The sequence below is a fragment of the Frankliniella occidentalis genome, unplaced genomic scaffold (genome assembly GCF_000697945.3).
Source record: "Frankliniella occidentalis isolate FOCC.00 unplaced genomic scaffold, Focc_3.1 Scaffold50, whole genome shotgun sequence".
NCBI lineage: Eukaryota > Metazoa > Arthropoda > Insecta > Thysanoptera > Thripidae > Frankliniella > Frankliniella occidentalis.
The window spans coordinates 786283-799006 of record NW_026267180.1 but is presented as its reverse complement, the minus strand read 5'-3'; the positions used below and the strand labels follow the sequence as shown (position 1 = coordinate 799006).

Sequence of the window (12724 nt, the reverse complement as noted above, 5' to 3'; positions counted from 1 at the left end):
TTAGTGAAATAGCGTAAGTTATTTCATTTACCCTTTTCCAGGCCCGGAACTGCAGTTAGGCACTTCATTTGCTCTCCTGATGGTGTCTGTACCTGATTTAGCTCTTATTTCAACAACTGCCACTAAATGAAATAACATAATGTTACATAGTGTTATATGTTATACAATCGGGGCGCCCCCATATTGATTGGGAAATTCAGATATAACTCCAAGCTTTCATCATCAGGTAAAATTATGTGAAAAGTGATTTTCCGATTCCATTACTTTTAAGTTTCTGCCACGGTAAGTATTTCATGATTGACTGTATCAAAGGGCTCTCTCAGGTCAATTAAGACCCGCTCCTAAAGGAGGAATTTTAATGAAACAGCAAAGCAAAGGAGACAAGTTATTTCAATGCCCTAAACTTAAGTTTATTTAATCTGTTTTTTAAAAATAGAACATTTTCCTACTTCCTCAATTCTCAAATCATAATTAGTAAAACAAGACAATACAGTAACCAAGCCAACATTAACAACAGAAAATGAGGAAACAAAACAAATCTGAAAATGAGATGATTCAAATACAACAAATACTTAATGGACTGACTACCAGATGGCTTTAGTATTTTCTGGTAAATTATAGGTAACCGCACACAGGTGCCAGTCTTGACACATGCTCCAAAAAATTTTCCTTGGAGAATGCTGTGTTTTATTTACATTAGAAAACAAACATGTCAAACATTCTGATGAGCAAATTCAAGCTGTAACCGTGCCTCTTAAAATTCTATACAACAAAATTCATTTACACTTTGCAAAAAAGACAATATAATGCTTGAAACTAATAAAACAGTGATGAAAACTTCTTCAGTGAAAATTCTCACTTCTTCATAGCTGCTGGCACAACAGGTGGGGGTAGTTGATGGTGAGGTGGGAATTGTTGAAACATAGCAGCAGGTGCACTGGGAACAACTGGAACGACAGCACATAAAAGTTACAAATCTAATTCAATATTGATTGAATAAATATTTACAATTTACTTGAAATGGTTTGAAGTACCTGCAAAACCCGGGGGTGGAAATGTAAAACCTGAGTTGATGACGGGAGCAGGGGTGGAGGCAGGTGGAGGGTAAGCGGGGACAGGGTAAGCTGTCCTTGGGGGTGAGCCAGGAGGGGGCGGCGGCGGAGAGCTGTCATCGTCATCGTCGTCGTCGAGTTCTTCCAGAGGTAAGGTTCGAACAACTTGAACCTAGAAGAGCAGTTTATTAGTTTAACATTACTGTGACAGTTACATTTCAGAAGAGCGCATTTAAATCAAGCACATTACCTTGATTTTCTTCTTCATTCTCTTCTTCTTGACAACTTTTTTCTTTTGAACTTTTTCTGCAGGAAGTGGTGAGGAAATTTCTTCTGCAGATGGAGATGTTCCATCTCCAGGTTTGACTCCATCAGCAAATTTGACCTCTTTGGGAGCTGGAGCTGTTCCAGAACCATCTTCTTCACCTACAGGTCTATCCCTATTTAAAAAAAAACAAAGGCAGATAAAAATAACTGTACAAAAAAGTAAGAGGGGGCCGGATCACAAACCTAGTACAAAGAACGTACCTAAATCCAGGGGATATTAAAATACCCTTGCCAGCTGGTGGCAACGGCACTGGTTTGAGCCTTCGCTTGCGTGCAAGCTCTTCAGCATTGGCAGAAGCTGCCTCTCCATCATTTCCTTCTACATTACCCTCAGCTAAATCAGAGTTCATCATGGCCTCCTGCAAAAATAATTAGAACATGATCAAATTATGGCATATAAAATTTTTAAAAAAGCCCTCTTTTTCTCTTGTTTAGATCGTTGTCCCTTACCTCAATCAGTCTCATTTCTTCTATTTCAAAGTCAGATCGTGGCACTTGACCTTCTTGAAGAAGAGCCTTCGATTTCTTGCTTTTCTGTAAGGTAAATAAGGATTAGAAATTTGTTTCGCCTAATAAAACCTCTGAGCATGCACAGTAAGCTGGCTACAGTACCTTGTAAATCTCGGTGGCCTTTTTGATTTTCTGTTGCCGCCTCAGTTCCTTCTGCTTCCGGCGCTCCTCCCGCTGCTGCCGCCGCAGCTCGCGCGCCTTGCGCTTGCGCAGCCGCTCCTCCTCCATCGCCGAGACCAGGTCGGGCGGCAGGAAGGGCAGCTCGGTGATGGACTTGGTGGGGGTGGGCGCGTCCTCTGTAAGGAAGGGAACGAGGGGCTGGTTAGTGACCATCATGACCAAGCGGCTGAGGAGAGTACATGTGACCGCGATGTATTACCTTTGGCAGCTTCAATAGGCGAGTTGGCAGCTATAGCAGCTGCGACGGCAGCTGCGGCAGCGGCGAGACTAGTGGCCATGGGGGCGGCGGCGGGAGCCGGGGCGGGGGCGGGTGCCGGGGCAGGGGACAGGTCCGGGGCCAAGGAAGGGTCGGGGGCGGGGACAGGTGCGGGGGCGGCGGGCGCCGGCACAGGCAGGGGGGTGGTCGCGAACGACTGCGCCGGCGACGGGGAGGCGGTAAGCTTCTTGACGGGAGACAGTCCAGGGGCGGACCCTGGAGAGACGCCGGCGCCAGCTCCAGGGCCTCCAGGGCTCGGGGTGGCCCCCCCTTGCGGAGAGCACGGCACAACCTGGATCATGTTACCCACTTGTTGAATCTGATAGCACACGGGCGAGAGAGGCACAGAGAGACAGAAGAGACTCGTTAGAGACAGTGCCGTGGGCAAGATCCACGGAATCAAGAGTGGTGTAGTAAAAACACGCGGAGCGTGGAACATGGTGCCTGAAAGCGGACATTACCTTGGCTTGTTTGGATATTTTTCCCGCAGGCGGGATGGTTTGAAGGTGAGGAATGTGCGGGCTGGCCACAGGAGCGGCAGCGACAGGGACGGGCACCGCGGCGGCCGGCGTCTCCACGGGGACGACCTGCAGCATGTTGCCCACCTGCAGGACCCTCGAGGCAGTGGAGGCTGCTTGCTGCGCGGCTGCAAACGAGGAGCACATCGGAAATAGAGGCGACTCTCTCTCATCCACACATACAGCAGAGCCAGCAGAGCCAGCAGAGCCTGGGCACGCACCGACTGCGGGGTAGCCGGGGAATGCGTAGCCCGCGTAGGCGGAGTACAAGTACTGCGCGGGCGGCGGGAGCGAGGGCGCGGAGGGAGGACTGCGGCGCACGCCCAGCTCCATCTCGATCCGATCGTCCAACGATATCCTCTTGGGCGACGGGGAAGAAATCTCCTCTTCTGAAACATAAGAACCACAATGTTAGACCACCTGGCCGCGTGCGCCGCAAGTAAATGGGCTATGTAGATGCGTTTTACCATCTTCCTCCTCCTCATCTTCAAACTGGGACCTCGTCCCTTGCGGCTTGGACTCGTCAAACTCTCTACTCCTGCCACCGCGCTGGCCTCTCGCCACGGGTCCTGGCGTGACCTTGTCACGTTTGCCCTGAAAAAGACAAAAGGAAAGAGTAAGGGTGGGAACAGAAGGACTAAGAAGTTCAGGATTCATGAATTGCCATGTTGATTAGAGAGACTAGGCAGCAGGTTTCGTTTAAATCACTCACCAGGTCGGCGTCGATGGTGGTGGAGTCTGCCAAGCTGCGGCGGTAGCCCATGACGGGGGAGTTGCTGCTGCTGGCCAGTGCGCCCTGGTCGTGATCGGGCTGGAGCTCTAAGCTGACGGGCGGCGGGGGCACGCCCGGGAGCAGCCGGGGCAGACTCGTCACGCCCGGCACGCCCGTCTGGTGGTAGCCTTGGTCGTAGCTCTGGTCGTAGCCCTGGTCGTAGGCCTGGTCGTAGCCCTGGCCGTAGGCAGCGGACGGGTGGGCAGGGTGGCCCCGGGCACCCTCCAGGTGCACGTCGGGGACTCTGGCCTCGGCCCGCTCGGCCCGCTCGGCCCTGTGCTCGCTCCTCTCAGAGCCCCTCTCCTCGCTGCCCGATAAGCTCCGCCCACGCTTGTCTCGCCGGCGCTTGTCCGGGCTGTCCCTGCCGGGGTCCCTGCCGGCGTCCCTGCCGGCGTCCCTGCCGAGGTCCCTGCCGCCCTTGCGGTCGTCCTCGCGCTTGCGGCGACGGTCCCTGTCGCGCTCCGGGGTCCGGTCCCGGTCGCGGTCCCGATCACGGCGACCACTGCGGCCCCGATCCCGCTCACGGTCACGGTCCCGGTCTCGGTTGCGATCCCGGTCCTTTTCGTAGTCTCTTCCGCGGCGCTCGGCGCTTCGGCTGCGACTGCGTCGCTTCCGCCCATCGTCCCTCCTGTCCCGGCGGCCTCGGTCGCGGTCCCGGTCGCGGTCGCGGTCCCGCTTGGAGCGATCTCGGTCGCGCTCGCGGTCACGGCGGCGCTCCGCGTCCGGGAGGTCCTCGGGCCGGGCTGGAGCCAGGTCAAAGTTGTCAAAGTCAGTCTTGTCCAATGGGCCGCCTAGGAGCCCCATGTCCATACTGGGATCCTGCCACGCGGGATCCTGGAACGCAGGGTCCTGGAATGCAGGGTCCCGAAATGCAGGATCCTGGAATGCAGGGTCCTGGAAGGCAGGGTCCCGAAATGCAGGGTCCTGAAAGGCAGGGTCCTGCCAAGTGGACTCGTTGAATGCTGCGTACCCATCAATGCCCACCGGACCGGTTAGCGCCGCGGCTGCTGGCTGCACGACTGGTTGCATGGCTGCCTGCAAGGCTGCCTGCAGGGCCAGCGGTGGGGTTGCCTCCAGGTCCTCGCTCTTGACTAGCTCCACCTGCGTCGGGGGCTCCGGCTCTTCGGGCGGCTTCTCGCCCCACCGGGATTTGCGCTTGGACCGCAACTCCTCTGGGGTGCGCTTGCCAACCACTGCAACCACGACACCCTTTGGTCCCTTGGGCGTGGTAGGTGCGCTCATCATGGTCATCATGGCCTTGTCACCAGCAGCATCATCGTCCTTGGTCTCCGGCACCTCGCTGCCGAAGGACCTCCACCGGCCGGCTGGCTTGGGGAGTGATTCCATCAGGGAGGCCTCAGCAACGACGGAGGGCTCAGGGACGGGCGCAGGCGTGGGCTCGGGCACGGGCGCGAGGGTGGCTGCAGCGGCGGGGGCCGGCGGTGGTGAGAGAGCGAAGGGCTTGGGGCGCTGCGGCACCTCCTCGTCGAACAGCGCCAGGGGTTGCACGCCGCGCTGCACGCCGCGACGTGCCGAGCCGGCCAGCTTCACGGTGATGGGCGCCCTGCTCTTGGACGGCGACTCTGCCTCCTCAACGCCGGGCGGAAGGGGCTCCTCAGCAGTGTCCATGGGTCTTGGGGGATGCCTTGAGGGCGGTCTTGGTGGTCGATCTGGGGGCAGCCCTGGCGGCGGCACGGAGAACATCAGCGATTGCGCCGACGGGGGTGGCACAGGGACGGGGACCTGGTCTGGGGGTGGCACGGGGACGGGCAAGCTGGCGAAAGCGGGAACCGGGACATGGTCGACCATTCCCGGACTGCCGCCGCTGCTCGCGAGTGACATGCTGTCAGAGCTGTACTTATCCTGGGCCGCCCAGGAGTCCGGCACGTTCGCCTTCTCCTGCGTCATCTCCACCTGCGTAACGGCGATCTCGTCAACGACGTCGTTCTTGGCAGGTGGGGCGTCGACGACGTCCCACTTACGACGGAACTCCTTTGACGGCTTTCTGGTTGGCAGCTTCAGGTGATTAGTGGGGAAGTCCTGCGCCTCGTCGCTATCCCACGCCGACTGGCTCTGTTTAGCAGGGGCCATCTTGTTCGTGGAGCGATCCCGTGCAGGACTGTGCCGAGGGGATGGAGGTCTTCTCATTTCAATGGGGTCCTTCTTTTCGATGTCTCTCTCTGTGTCCAGCCGCTGCCTGTAACTCCCCTTCACATCCTTATCTTTTTCTTTCCTATTTGATCGTTCTTCATCTTCGCTTTTCATTCGGCTTTCCTCACGGGACTTTTTGCTTGGGTGTGCACTTTCAATGTCAAATTTGTCCTCTTCGATAACCTGGTCAAGTTTGCGTTTCTGGCTCTCTAGGGACACATCCGAATTTAGAGATAGAGCAGGCTCACTCTCAACGTGCTTAACAACTCCTAAGTTTGTATCGACATTCCCAGTGCTGGAACTGATTTCCTCTTCCCAACTCTTTAGAACATCTTGGTCCTCCACATTTTCCCCTGACTTCTCACCCTTAGTACCTTTTTTACCTTTGGTTTTAGATTTGTTTGCATCTTTGCCATCAGGTGCAGCCTTTTTCTTCTTCTTTTGTTTGCTAGACTTTTTCTTTGGCTCATCTGAGGAAGACGTGTCATCGGAGTCACTATCACTACTACTGGAGTCGTCACTGCTGCTACTAGAGCTGCTAGTACTGCTAGTGCTACTTGAACTTGAACTGCTGTCTTTCCTTTTCTTCTTCCTCCTTTCTTTCTTTTTCTTTGCTCTTTTAGATTTCTTTTCAGATTCACTAGCAGAAGATTCTTCACTATCACTGCTAGAAGTGCTGGAATCTTTGTTTTTGCTCTTTTTCTTTCTCCGCTTGACCTTTTTGTCCTTTTCCTTAATTTTGTCCTTTTTAGCGCTTGGTGGAGGTCCACTATCTTCAGTCCCTTTCTTTCCCTTCTTAACTTTACCTTCTGTGTCTTTTGATAGATCTTTTTCTTTTTTAGCCTGCTTCTCAACTTTGGTTATAGACTTGTCTTTACCTTTCTTTGCCTTCTTCTTACTTTTCTTTTTGTCATTGCTATCATCCTCAGTATCACTATCAGAGGAACTGGACGATGAACTAGATGACTTTGAACGCTTCTGTTTCTTTTTCTTAGAACCACTAACTTTCCTTTTCTTTCTTTTCTTTTTGGTGTCTTCGTCACTGTCAGATGAGCTATCACTATCAGATGAAGATGATTTCAAACTCTTCTTTTTTTTAGAGGACTTTTTCTTTTTGGCAGTCTTACTTCTAATCTTTTCTTTCAAACGGTTCAATTCATTATCAACTAGATTGATTATATCTTGAGATCGTTTTCCTTTATCACTCATGAGTCGTTCTAGGTCAGATTTTGAGAGTCCAGCTTTGGTAAGTAATAATTCCTGAGCATCAAATTCTGATAAGGAGGAATCCCTGGAACCCCTTTTATCACTCTTTTCAGATTCTTTAACATCATCTTCCCATTGCTTTTCCCGGTGGTGTTCTGCCTTGTCATCTTTTGACTCAGCCAGAGCACTTCTCGGAGGGGAATCTTCCCAGTCCGCCTTTTTGGTTTCTGATTCTGATGGCACAAACTTGTTACTGTCCTGGGAATCTTCATTTGATTTGTTGACACCATTCTTATTATCATCCCCAACTTCTACTAATTTCATGAATTCTTCATATTCAGAAGCAAGAGGATTTGAAACCTGTTCATCTTTTGCCTCAGCAGGTGAGTGTTGCTTGACAGAAGTCTCTGAACTATTTGTCTTGATAGCAATACTGGATGAATTTGTGATTTCATCTTCCCACATGTTCACTTTCTTTGTTTTCTCAATATCCTTCTCAGCACTAATACTACTTCTACTCCTCCTTGACTTTTCTCTTTGCTTAGGGCTAATATCATCACAGATAATGTTGACCACTTGACTTTCTGAAACGTTTTGTCCATTTGAAGGAGAGACACCACTACTATTCCCATTGTTATTCTTAGAAGCTGTCTCACCTGCATCATCATCCCACAAGTTTCGTTTTTGTGTGCTAGTTATGTCAGTGACATCAGACTCATTAGATGTATACTTCTCCTTGATTGATTTTGTTTCTTTGGATCTAGTCTCATGATTCTTTCTTCTACTTTCATGCTTTTTGTTGTCTTTCTTGGGAGAAGATGAATCAGCTTTTTCCTTATGGCTTTCACTCTTACTGTCCTCTTTTTCCCAGCCAGTCTTCTCAGAAGGTTTAGAATCCTCACGAACAGAGTGCCTTCTTTTAGAAGTTTTCGATTCCTTGTGACTGGAAACCTTACGCTCTTCTTTTCCTTCTTTTTTACTTTTGTGTTCTTGTTTCTTAAGAGGTTCTGATTCTGTTCTCGTCTCGTCTTCTTCCCAGTCATTCATAGGCTTTGCATCAGAAGGAGTACAATTATCATCCACTTGACTGGTTTTGTCCTGGTTTGAAATACTAGCTTTCTCAGTAACTTCTTCATTTCCACTTCTTAGAGGAGTGCGTTCTCTTTTCTCCTTCTTTTTCTTTTTCTTCTTTTTTTTACTATCAACAACTTCAGGGCTGACAGATGGGATTTTAGAACCTGCATCCTCTTCTGTCTCACCAACAGTGTTGCCCTTTAGAGAAACATTCTCCAAAAGATTTTCAGTATCTTTTGCTAGCTCGGTTTTGGAGAGAGGGAACTCTTCTTCAACTTCTTCAAAGTCACTGTCCCACTTGGATGGAACAGTAGACCGGTCTGTGATGGTAGCCGATTCTGGACCTCCAACATTGTCCACCTGACTTTTAGACTCTTCTTTCAGATTTTCTACATTTTCTGGGACATCTACATTACTAATAAGAGACTCTGCAGCGCCAGTTTTGTCACATATAATTGGATCTGTTTTCAAGATCTGATAGTCATCATCAGAGTCAATTATTCTTGGAATTAGGTAGTCCTTTTGTGGATACCAGTCCTGTGCACACTCCTTCTCATCTTCAGTAGCAGGATCTTCGTAGGATTCTTGTAAAGCAGCTAAACCTGGTCTTGTGGGCAAATCCTCTGAGCTCTTTGTTTTCCTCATTCTGAGAAGAGAAGAAATGTTTTATATCAGTCTAAATTAAATGAACAACTTAAAACATAAGTAAAATTGACACAAGAGGACTAACCTGCGTTTTCCTTCAAAAAAGAAATTTAAAACTTCTAGAATATCATCAGGCGCTCTTTCAACAATGTCGCCACGGGTGTCAAATTTAGCTGTAGCATGAATTGGATTTCCACAATAAACAATTTCAGGTTTAGTCTTAGTGTAACGTAGCTGGAAATAATGAACAGAGAAAAGTATTAGGTACCATCGATCAATTTTAGGGGTATCAGGAATAAATATTTACTGTAGGATAAAAGTACCTTGGATTCTGGAAAAACTATGTCTGCCTTTTCACTTAAAACTACCATAGGTGTAAGAATGCGCCTAGGAAAGTCAAAAAAGGGTAACTTTTTAGTTTCTTTTTTTCTTGCAGAATCCTCATCTTTTTTGTCGCTATCTCTGTCTCGACTTTTTCTTTGAGAGCGGTCACTGCTTCTGAAATAGAGACATAATTTATAGAGAGTGAAGTGTACCATTTAGAGAAAACTATTTTGTGTTGCATTTGTTATCCTAAATACCTCTTGCTTGGCCTTTTTTCTTCAACTTTAGCATTTAGGGATTTAATTTCTTCATAGGTTTTGTACCCCATGCTGTAGCATTCTGCCCATGACTGTGGTATTGACTCATCTTTCTTAGATTTCTTTTTGTCCTTTAAAATAAAAAGAGACTAAAATTAGTCCGAATTTAGATAAAATTCATAATCGATCATTTGAGCAAGCACTTACCCTATCTTCATCTGGTTTACTCTTATCTTTTCCTTTGTCCTTGCCCTTTTCTTGATCTTTTTCGGAATCCTTTTCCTTTTCTCGTTCTGGTTCTTTATCTCTCTCTCTATCTTTCTCTGGGTCCTTTTCCTTCTCTTTTTCTTTCTCCTTTACTTTACTTCTATCTTTCTCAGTGTCTCTCTCCTTACCTTTGTCCTTAGCTCTGTCTTTTTCATGTTCTTTACCATGGTGTTTATCTTTCCGCCGTTTTTCTCGGCTGCGGCTTCGACTGCGACTTCTCCTCCTTAGACACAAGATACAATCAATCATAAATTTAAGAGATTTGCTTGGGTCTGCATAGTCTAATATAAGGTAAAATTAGCTATTAGAACCAACCTATGACGCTGTCGCTCGCGATCGTCCCTGTGGGTACTAGCACGTTCATCCTTACTTTCCTTTTCCTTCTTTTCATCGTCACTACCAATAAGACCTGAAATGGTGGGGAAAATCTTTATTATTTAACAGATAAATAAATTGCCTTCAGCATTATCTGATACAATAAAGGCAAAGCTAAACACAATCTAAAACAGCTACTTCATGCACTACACCTTTGGGAGACAGTGCAAAAGGGAGTTTACGGGTTTGGGATGAGGACATGCACTGATCAGGAGGGTTATCCACTCTGGAGTATTGTTTGGGGAACTTTATCTCACCTGCAAGCAAAGGGTTGGAAACACGATCAATCAATGGAGCAATAGGAGAAAATTCCATAGTTAGCAAGGCACGATGAGATGAACGAGCTCTGAGCTCTTGTCTTTTTAACTCTTCGATGGAGGCAACTGTAGCCCTTAACTGATCTTCTCTTGAACCAACTAAAATATTCACAGCACAAAAGAGAAAGGTTTACAACAAAGTGAAAATAATCAAAAGTAAAGTGATTGTTCTATAGTTACATTACCTTTCAATTTCTTTTTCTTAATTTCATCAGATGGAGTAGAAGAGGATGGAGTAGATGGGCTGTCATCATCTTGCGAATTCTCATTTAGAGAATCAGGCATACGACTCTTCGTTGCATTGGCTTGCTTAGAAAGCTGAAAAGCGCGAAGCCGTTTCTTAGCAAGTTCTTTGCCAATCACAGGTAAGATTGATTTAGTTGGTGTAGGCTGGGGAGTAGGTGCCTCCTCTTCCATGGCAGATTGACTTGGAGAATAACTGAAAAGGTATAAACATATAAAAGTGTCACGCCAAACCAAATAGTACAAAAGACTAGTATCAATACTCACAAGCTAGAATCGTGTTCTTCGGTAGCAGAGCTCTCCTCTTTCGATTCATTCAGCTTATCGGGTTCTGAGGGTGGGAGAGGTGGAAGAGAAGGAATAGGAATGTCATCAGGGAGTGGAATACTGCTTGGGGGTGGGGGATTACTACTTGGTGGAGGAGGGTTGCAAATAGGCGGTGGGGGTGGGTTACTGCTAGGTGCAGGAGGATTGGACATCATTTGACGATTATAGGACTCTGATCGGAATGGAACTGGACGTTCTGGTAAAGCTGCTGGCTGAGCCCCAGAGAAGTCACTATACACTGTTTCTTGATGGTAGTCTGGGCCATTTTCATAGCCCGGGTATGGGTAAGAGTACATGTCATAGTCATAATTCCACTGATCATAGGCTCCATGCTGATATGCTTGTCTTCCCCCAAAGTTCCGATTTTTTTCTTGGCCCCTGCTTTGGCTTGAAAAATCTTCCCCAGGTGGCATCAACCACTCACTGGATGGATTAGAACCGTAGTAACCTCTCTGTTGACTATGGAAAGGTGAGCTTGTGTTGTACATTGGGTGAGCCTGCACATCATATTCTCCTTCAGTCCACTGTGAGTCATCAGCAGACGGATCATCACCTTCTCCGTAGTCTACAAGAGATACTTGTTGCCTTCCAGTGGGAGATGAAAATGGATTGCTTGCTAATGACAAGGATTCCTCACGGTTTGGTTTTCTACGGACTGGATTTGTGCCAGGTGGGCAAACATCTGAATCATCTTCGGGAAAGTTATCGCCCTCTGACACTTGAGAGGGATTCCTGTTTCTAGTGGGCAATGGGTCTTCTGGCGGAGGGCAGGGTGGATTCTGCCTTAAGGGTGAATCAGACACTCCAGGTGGCAGGAGATCCTCTGACCCAATATCATCTTCATCCATCTTGAGTCACAAGTTATTTTTCTGTGAATAATTCAAATAACATCAACATGTGCACTCTTTCAAAACAACATAAATAATTGAGCAGAAAAGACATTTCACAGCTTTGGTTGAGAGGAGTATGGGCTTGAAAATTCACAGTAAAAAACAAGCCCACACTGAGGAAAAAGTCCCAAATTTGCGACTGGGTGCACACTTCTACTGATTAGGGCAAGTGAATAGTGGGAATGAAAACAAACACCAACAAATGTTGAGCATCAAGATCTTTGAAATGATGTAGGAACTGTATCGATAAATGGGGAAATAAATTGGCATCCCACAATTGTTTAAACAATACATTTATCGCCAGCAACTAAATTGCACCATTAAACACCGATACCGGAATAAAAACTACAATTGTTGGTTTTAAGTTAGGTTAGGTGCTCGGTAATGCAGCGTCAGAGGAGGAAAGTACGGGGGAATGTGTGGGGAAAACAGAAGAAACTACAAGAAAAAATCATATTTGTCCATTGACGTTACTAACCTTTGTCAGTAAACGCGAGAAAACCCCATCATGACGACGAAACGGAACTGTGAAGTGGTTGATGTCCGCAGCTGATGGGTCTGAGGAACATGTTAGGCCTACGTTTAATCAACAGTTTTTCAGCTCTCGCGCACTTGAGCCGCAAAGTCCCTTAAATATGAAGGGCACAGTCACGAGGTGTCAAATTTATTTACATTAGGAACCACATGTAAGCGGAAAATACAACTGTTTTCGGAGGGGAATTAGTAAACAGGCGTTTTATCACATTTTCCCACAGCCTTCTTCGATTGGTTCCGGCGTTTGGCCATGCATCGCTTACGCCCCCTACTATTTGGTTGTGGGGAGATACATCCGGAAAAGGAAATGCACTTTCACCCCTGCCTTCCCCCTCGGCGAAGCGGGAGAGAGGGTTCCAGCACTACGTTGCGGCCACGGACCTTAATGCTTAAATGCTCAAAAGTTTGAGGCCTTTTTGCGTATTTTGCGCATGGTGTGTAGGGGTTAAGAATTAACATGTACAGTGTTTGGTTTCACATTATTTATCTTATAAAATTC

At 47.7% G+C, this 12724-nt stretch overlaps 1 protein-coding gene across 6 annotated transcripts; it reads right to left on the bottom strand.

The window, feature by feature from the left end:
• Positions 1–385: 385 nt before the first annotated feature.
• LOC113205129 (ankyrin repeat domain-containing protein 11) lies at positions 386–12476 on the bottom strand. Of its 6 annotated transcripts, XM_052267307.1 has the most exons (21): positions 12364–12459; positions 12170–12249; positions 10742–11670; positions 10417–10670; positions 10067–10330; positions 9855–9948; positions 9480–9762; positions 9273–9403; positions 9015–9189; positions 8777–8925; positions 3556–8692; positions 3311–3437; positions 3065–3232; positions 2787–2971; positions 2269–2644; positions 1992–2185; positions 1830–1913; positions 1581–1738; positions 1303–1492; positions 1035–1224; positions 386–947 (listed from the first exon to the last, which is right to left on the bottom strand). In XM_052267307.1, exons 3-21 carry the CDS (start codon positions 11647–11649, stop codon positions 856–858), a joined length of 9159 nt encoding a protein of 3052 aa, XP_052123267.1. In that variant the 5' UTR covers positions 11650–11670; positions 12170–12249; positions 12364–12459; the 3' UTR covers positions 386–855. The 6 variants fall into 6 exon arrangements, with proteins under 6 accessions (XP_052123267.1, XP_052123266.1, XP_052123268.1 ...); XM_052267306.1 differs by having other exon boundaries at positions 12170–12476; XM_052267308.1 differs by having other exon boundaries at positions 9015–9186; positions 12170–12476.
• Between the last annotated feature and the right edge of the window lie 248 nt (positions 12477–12724).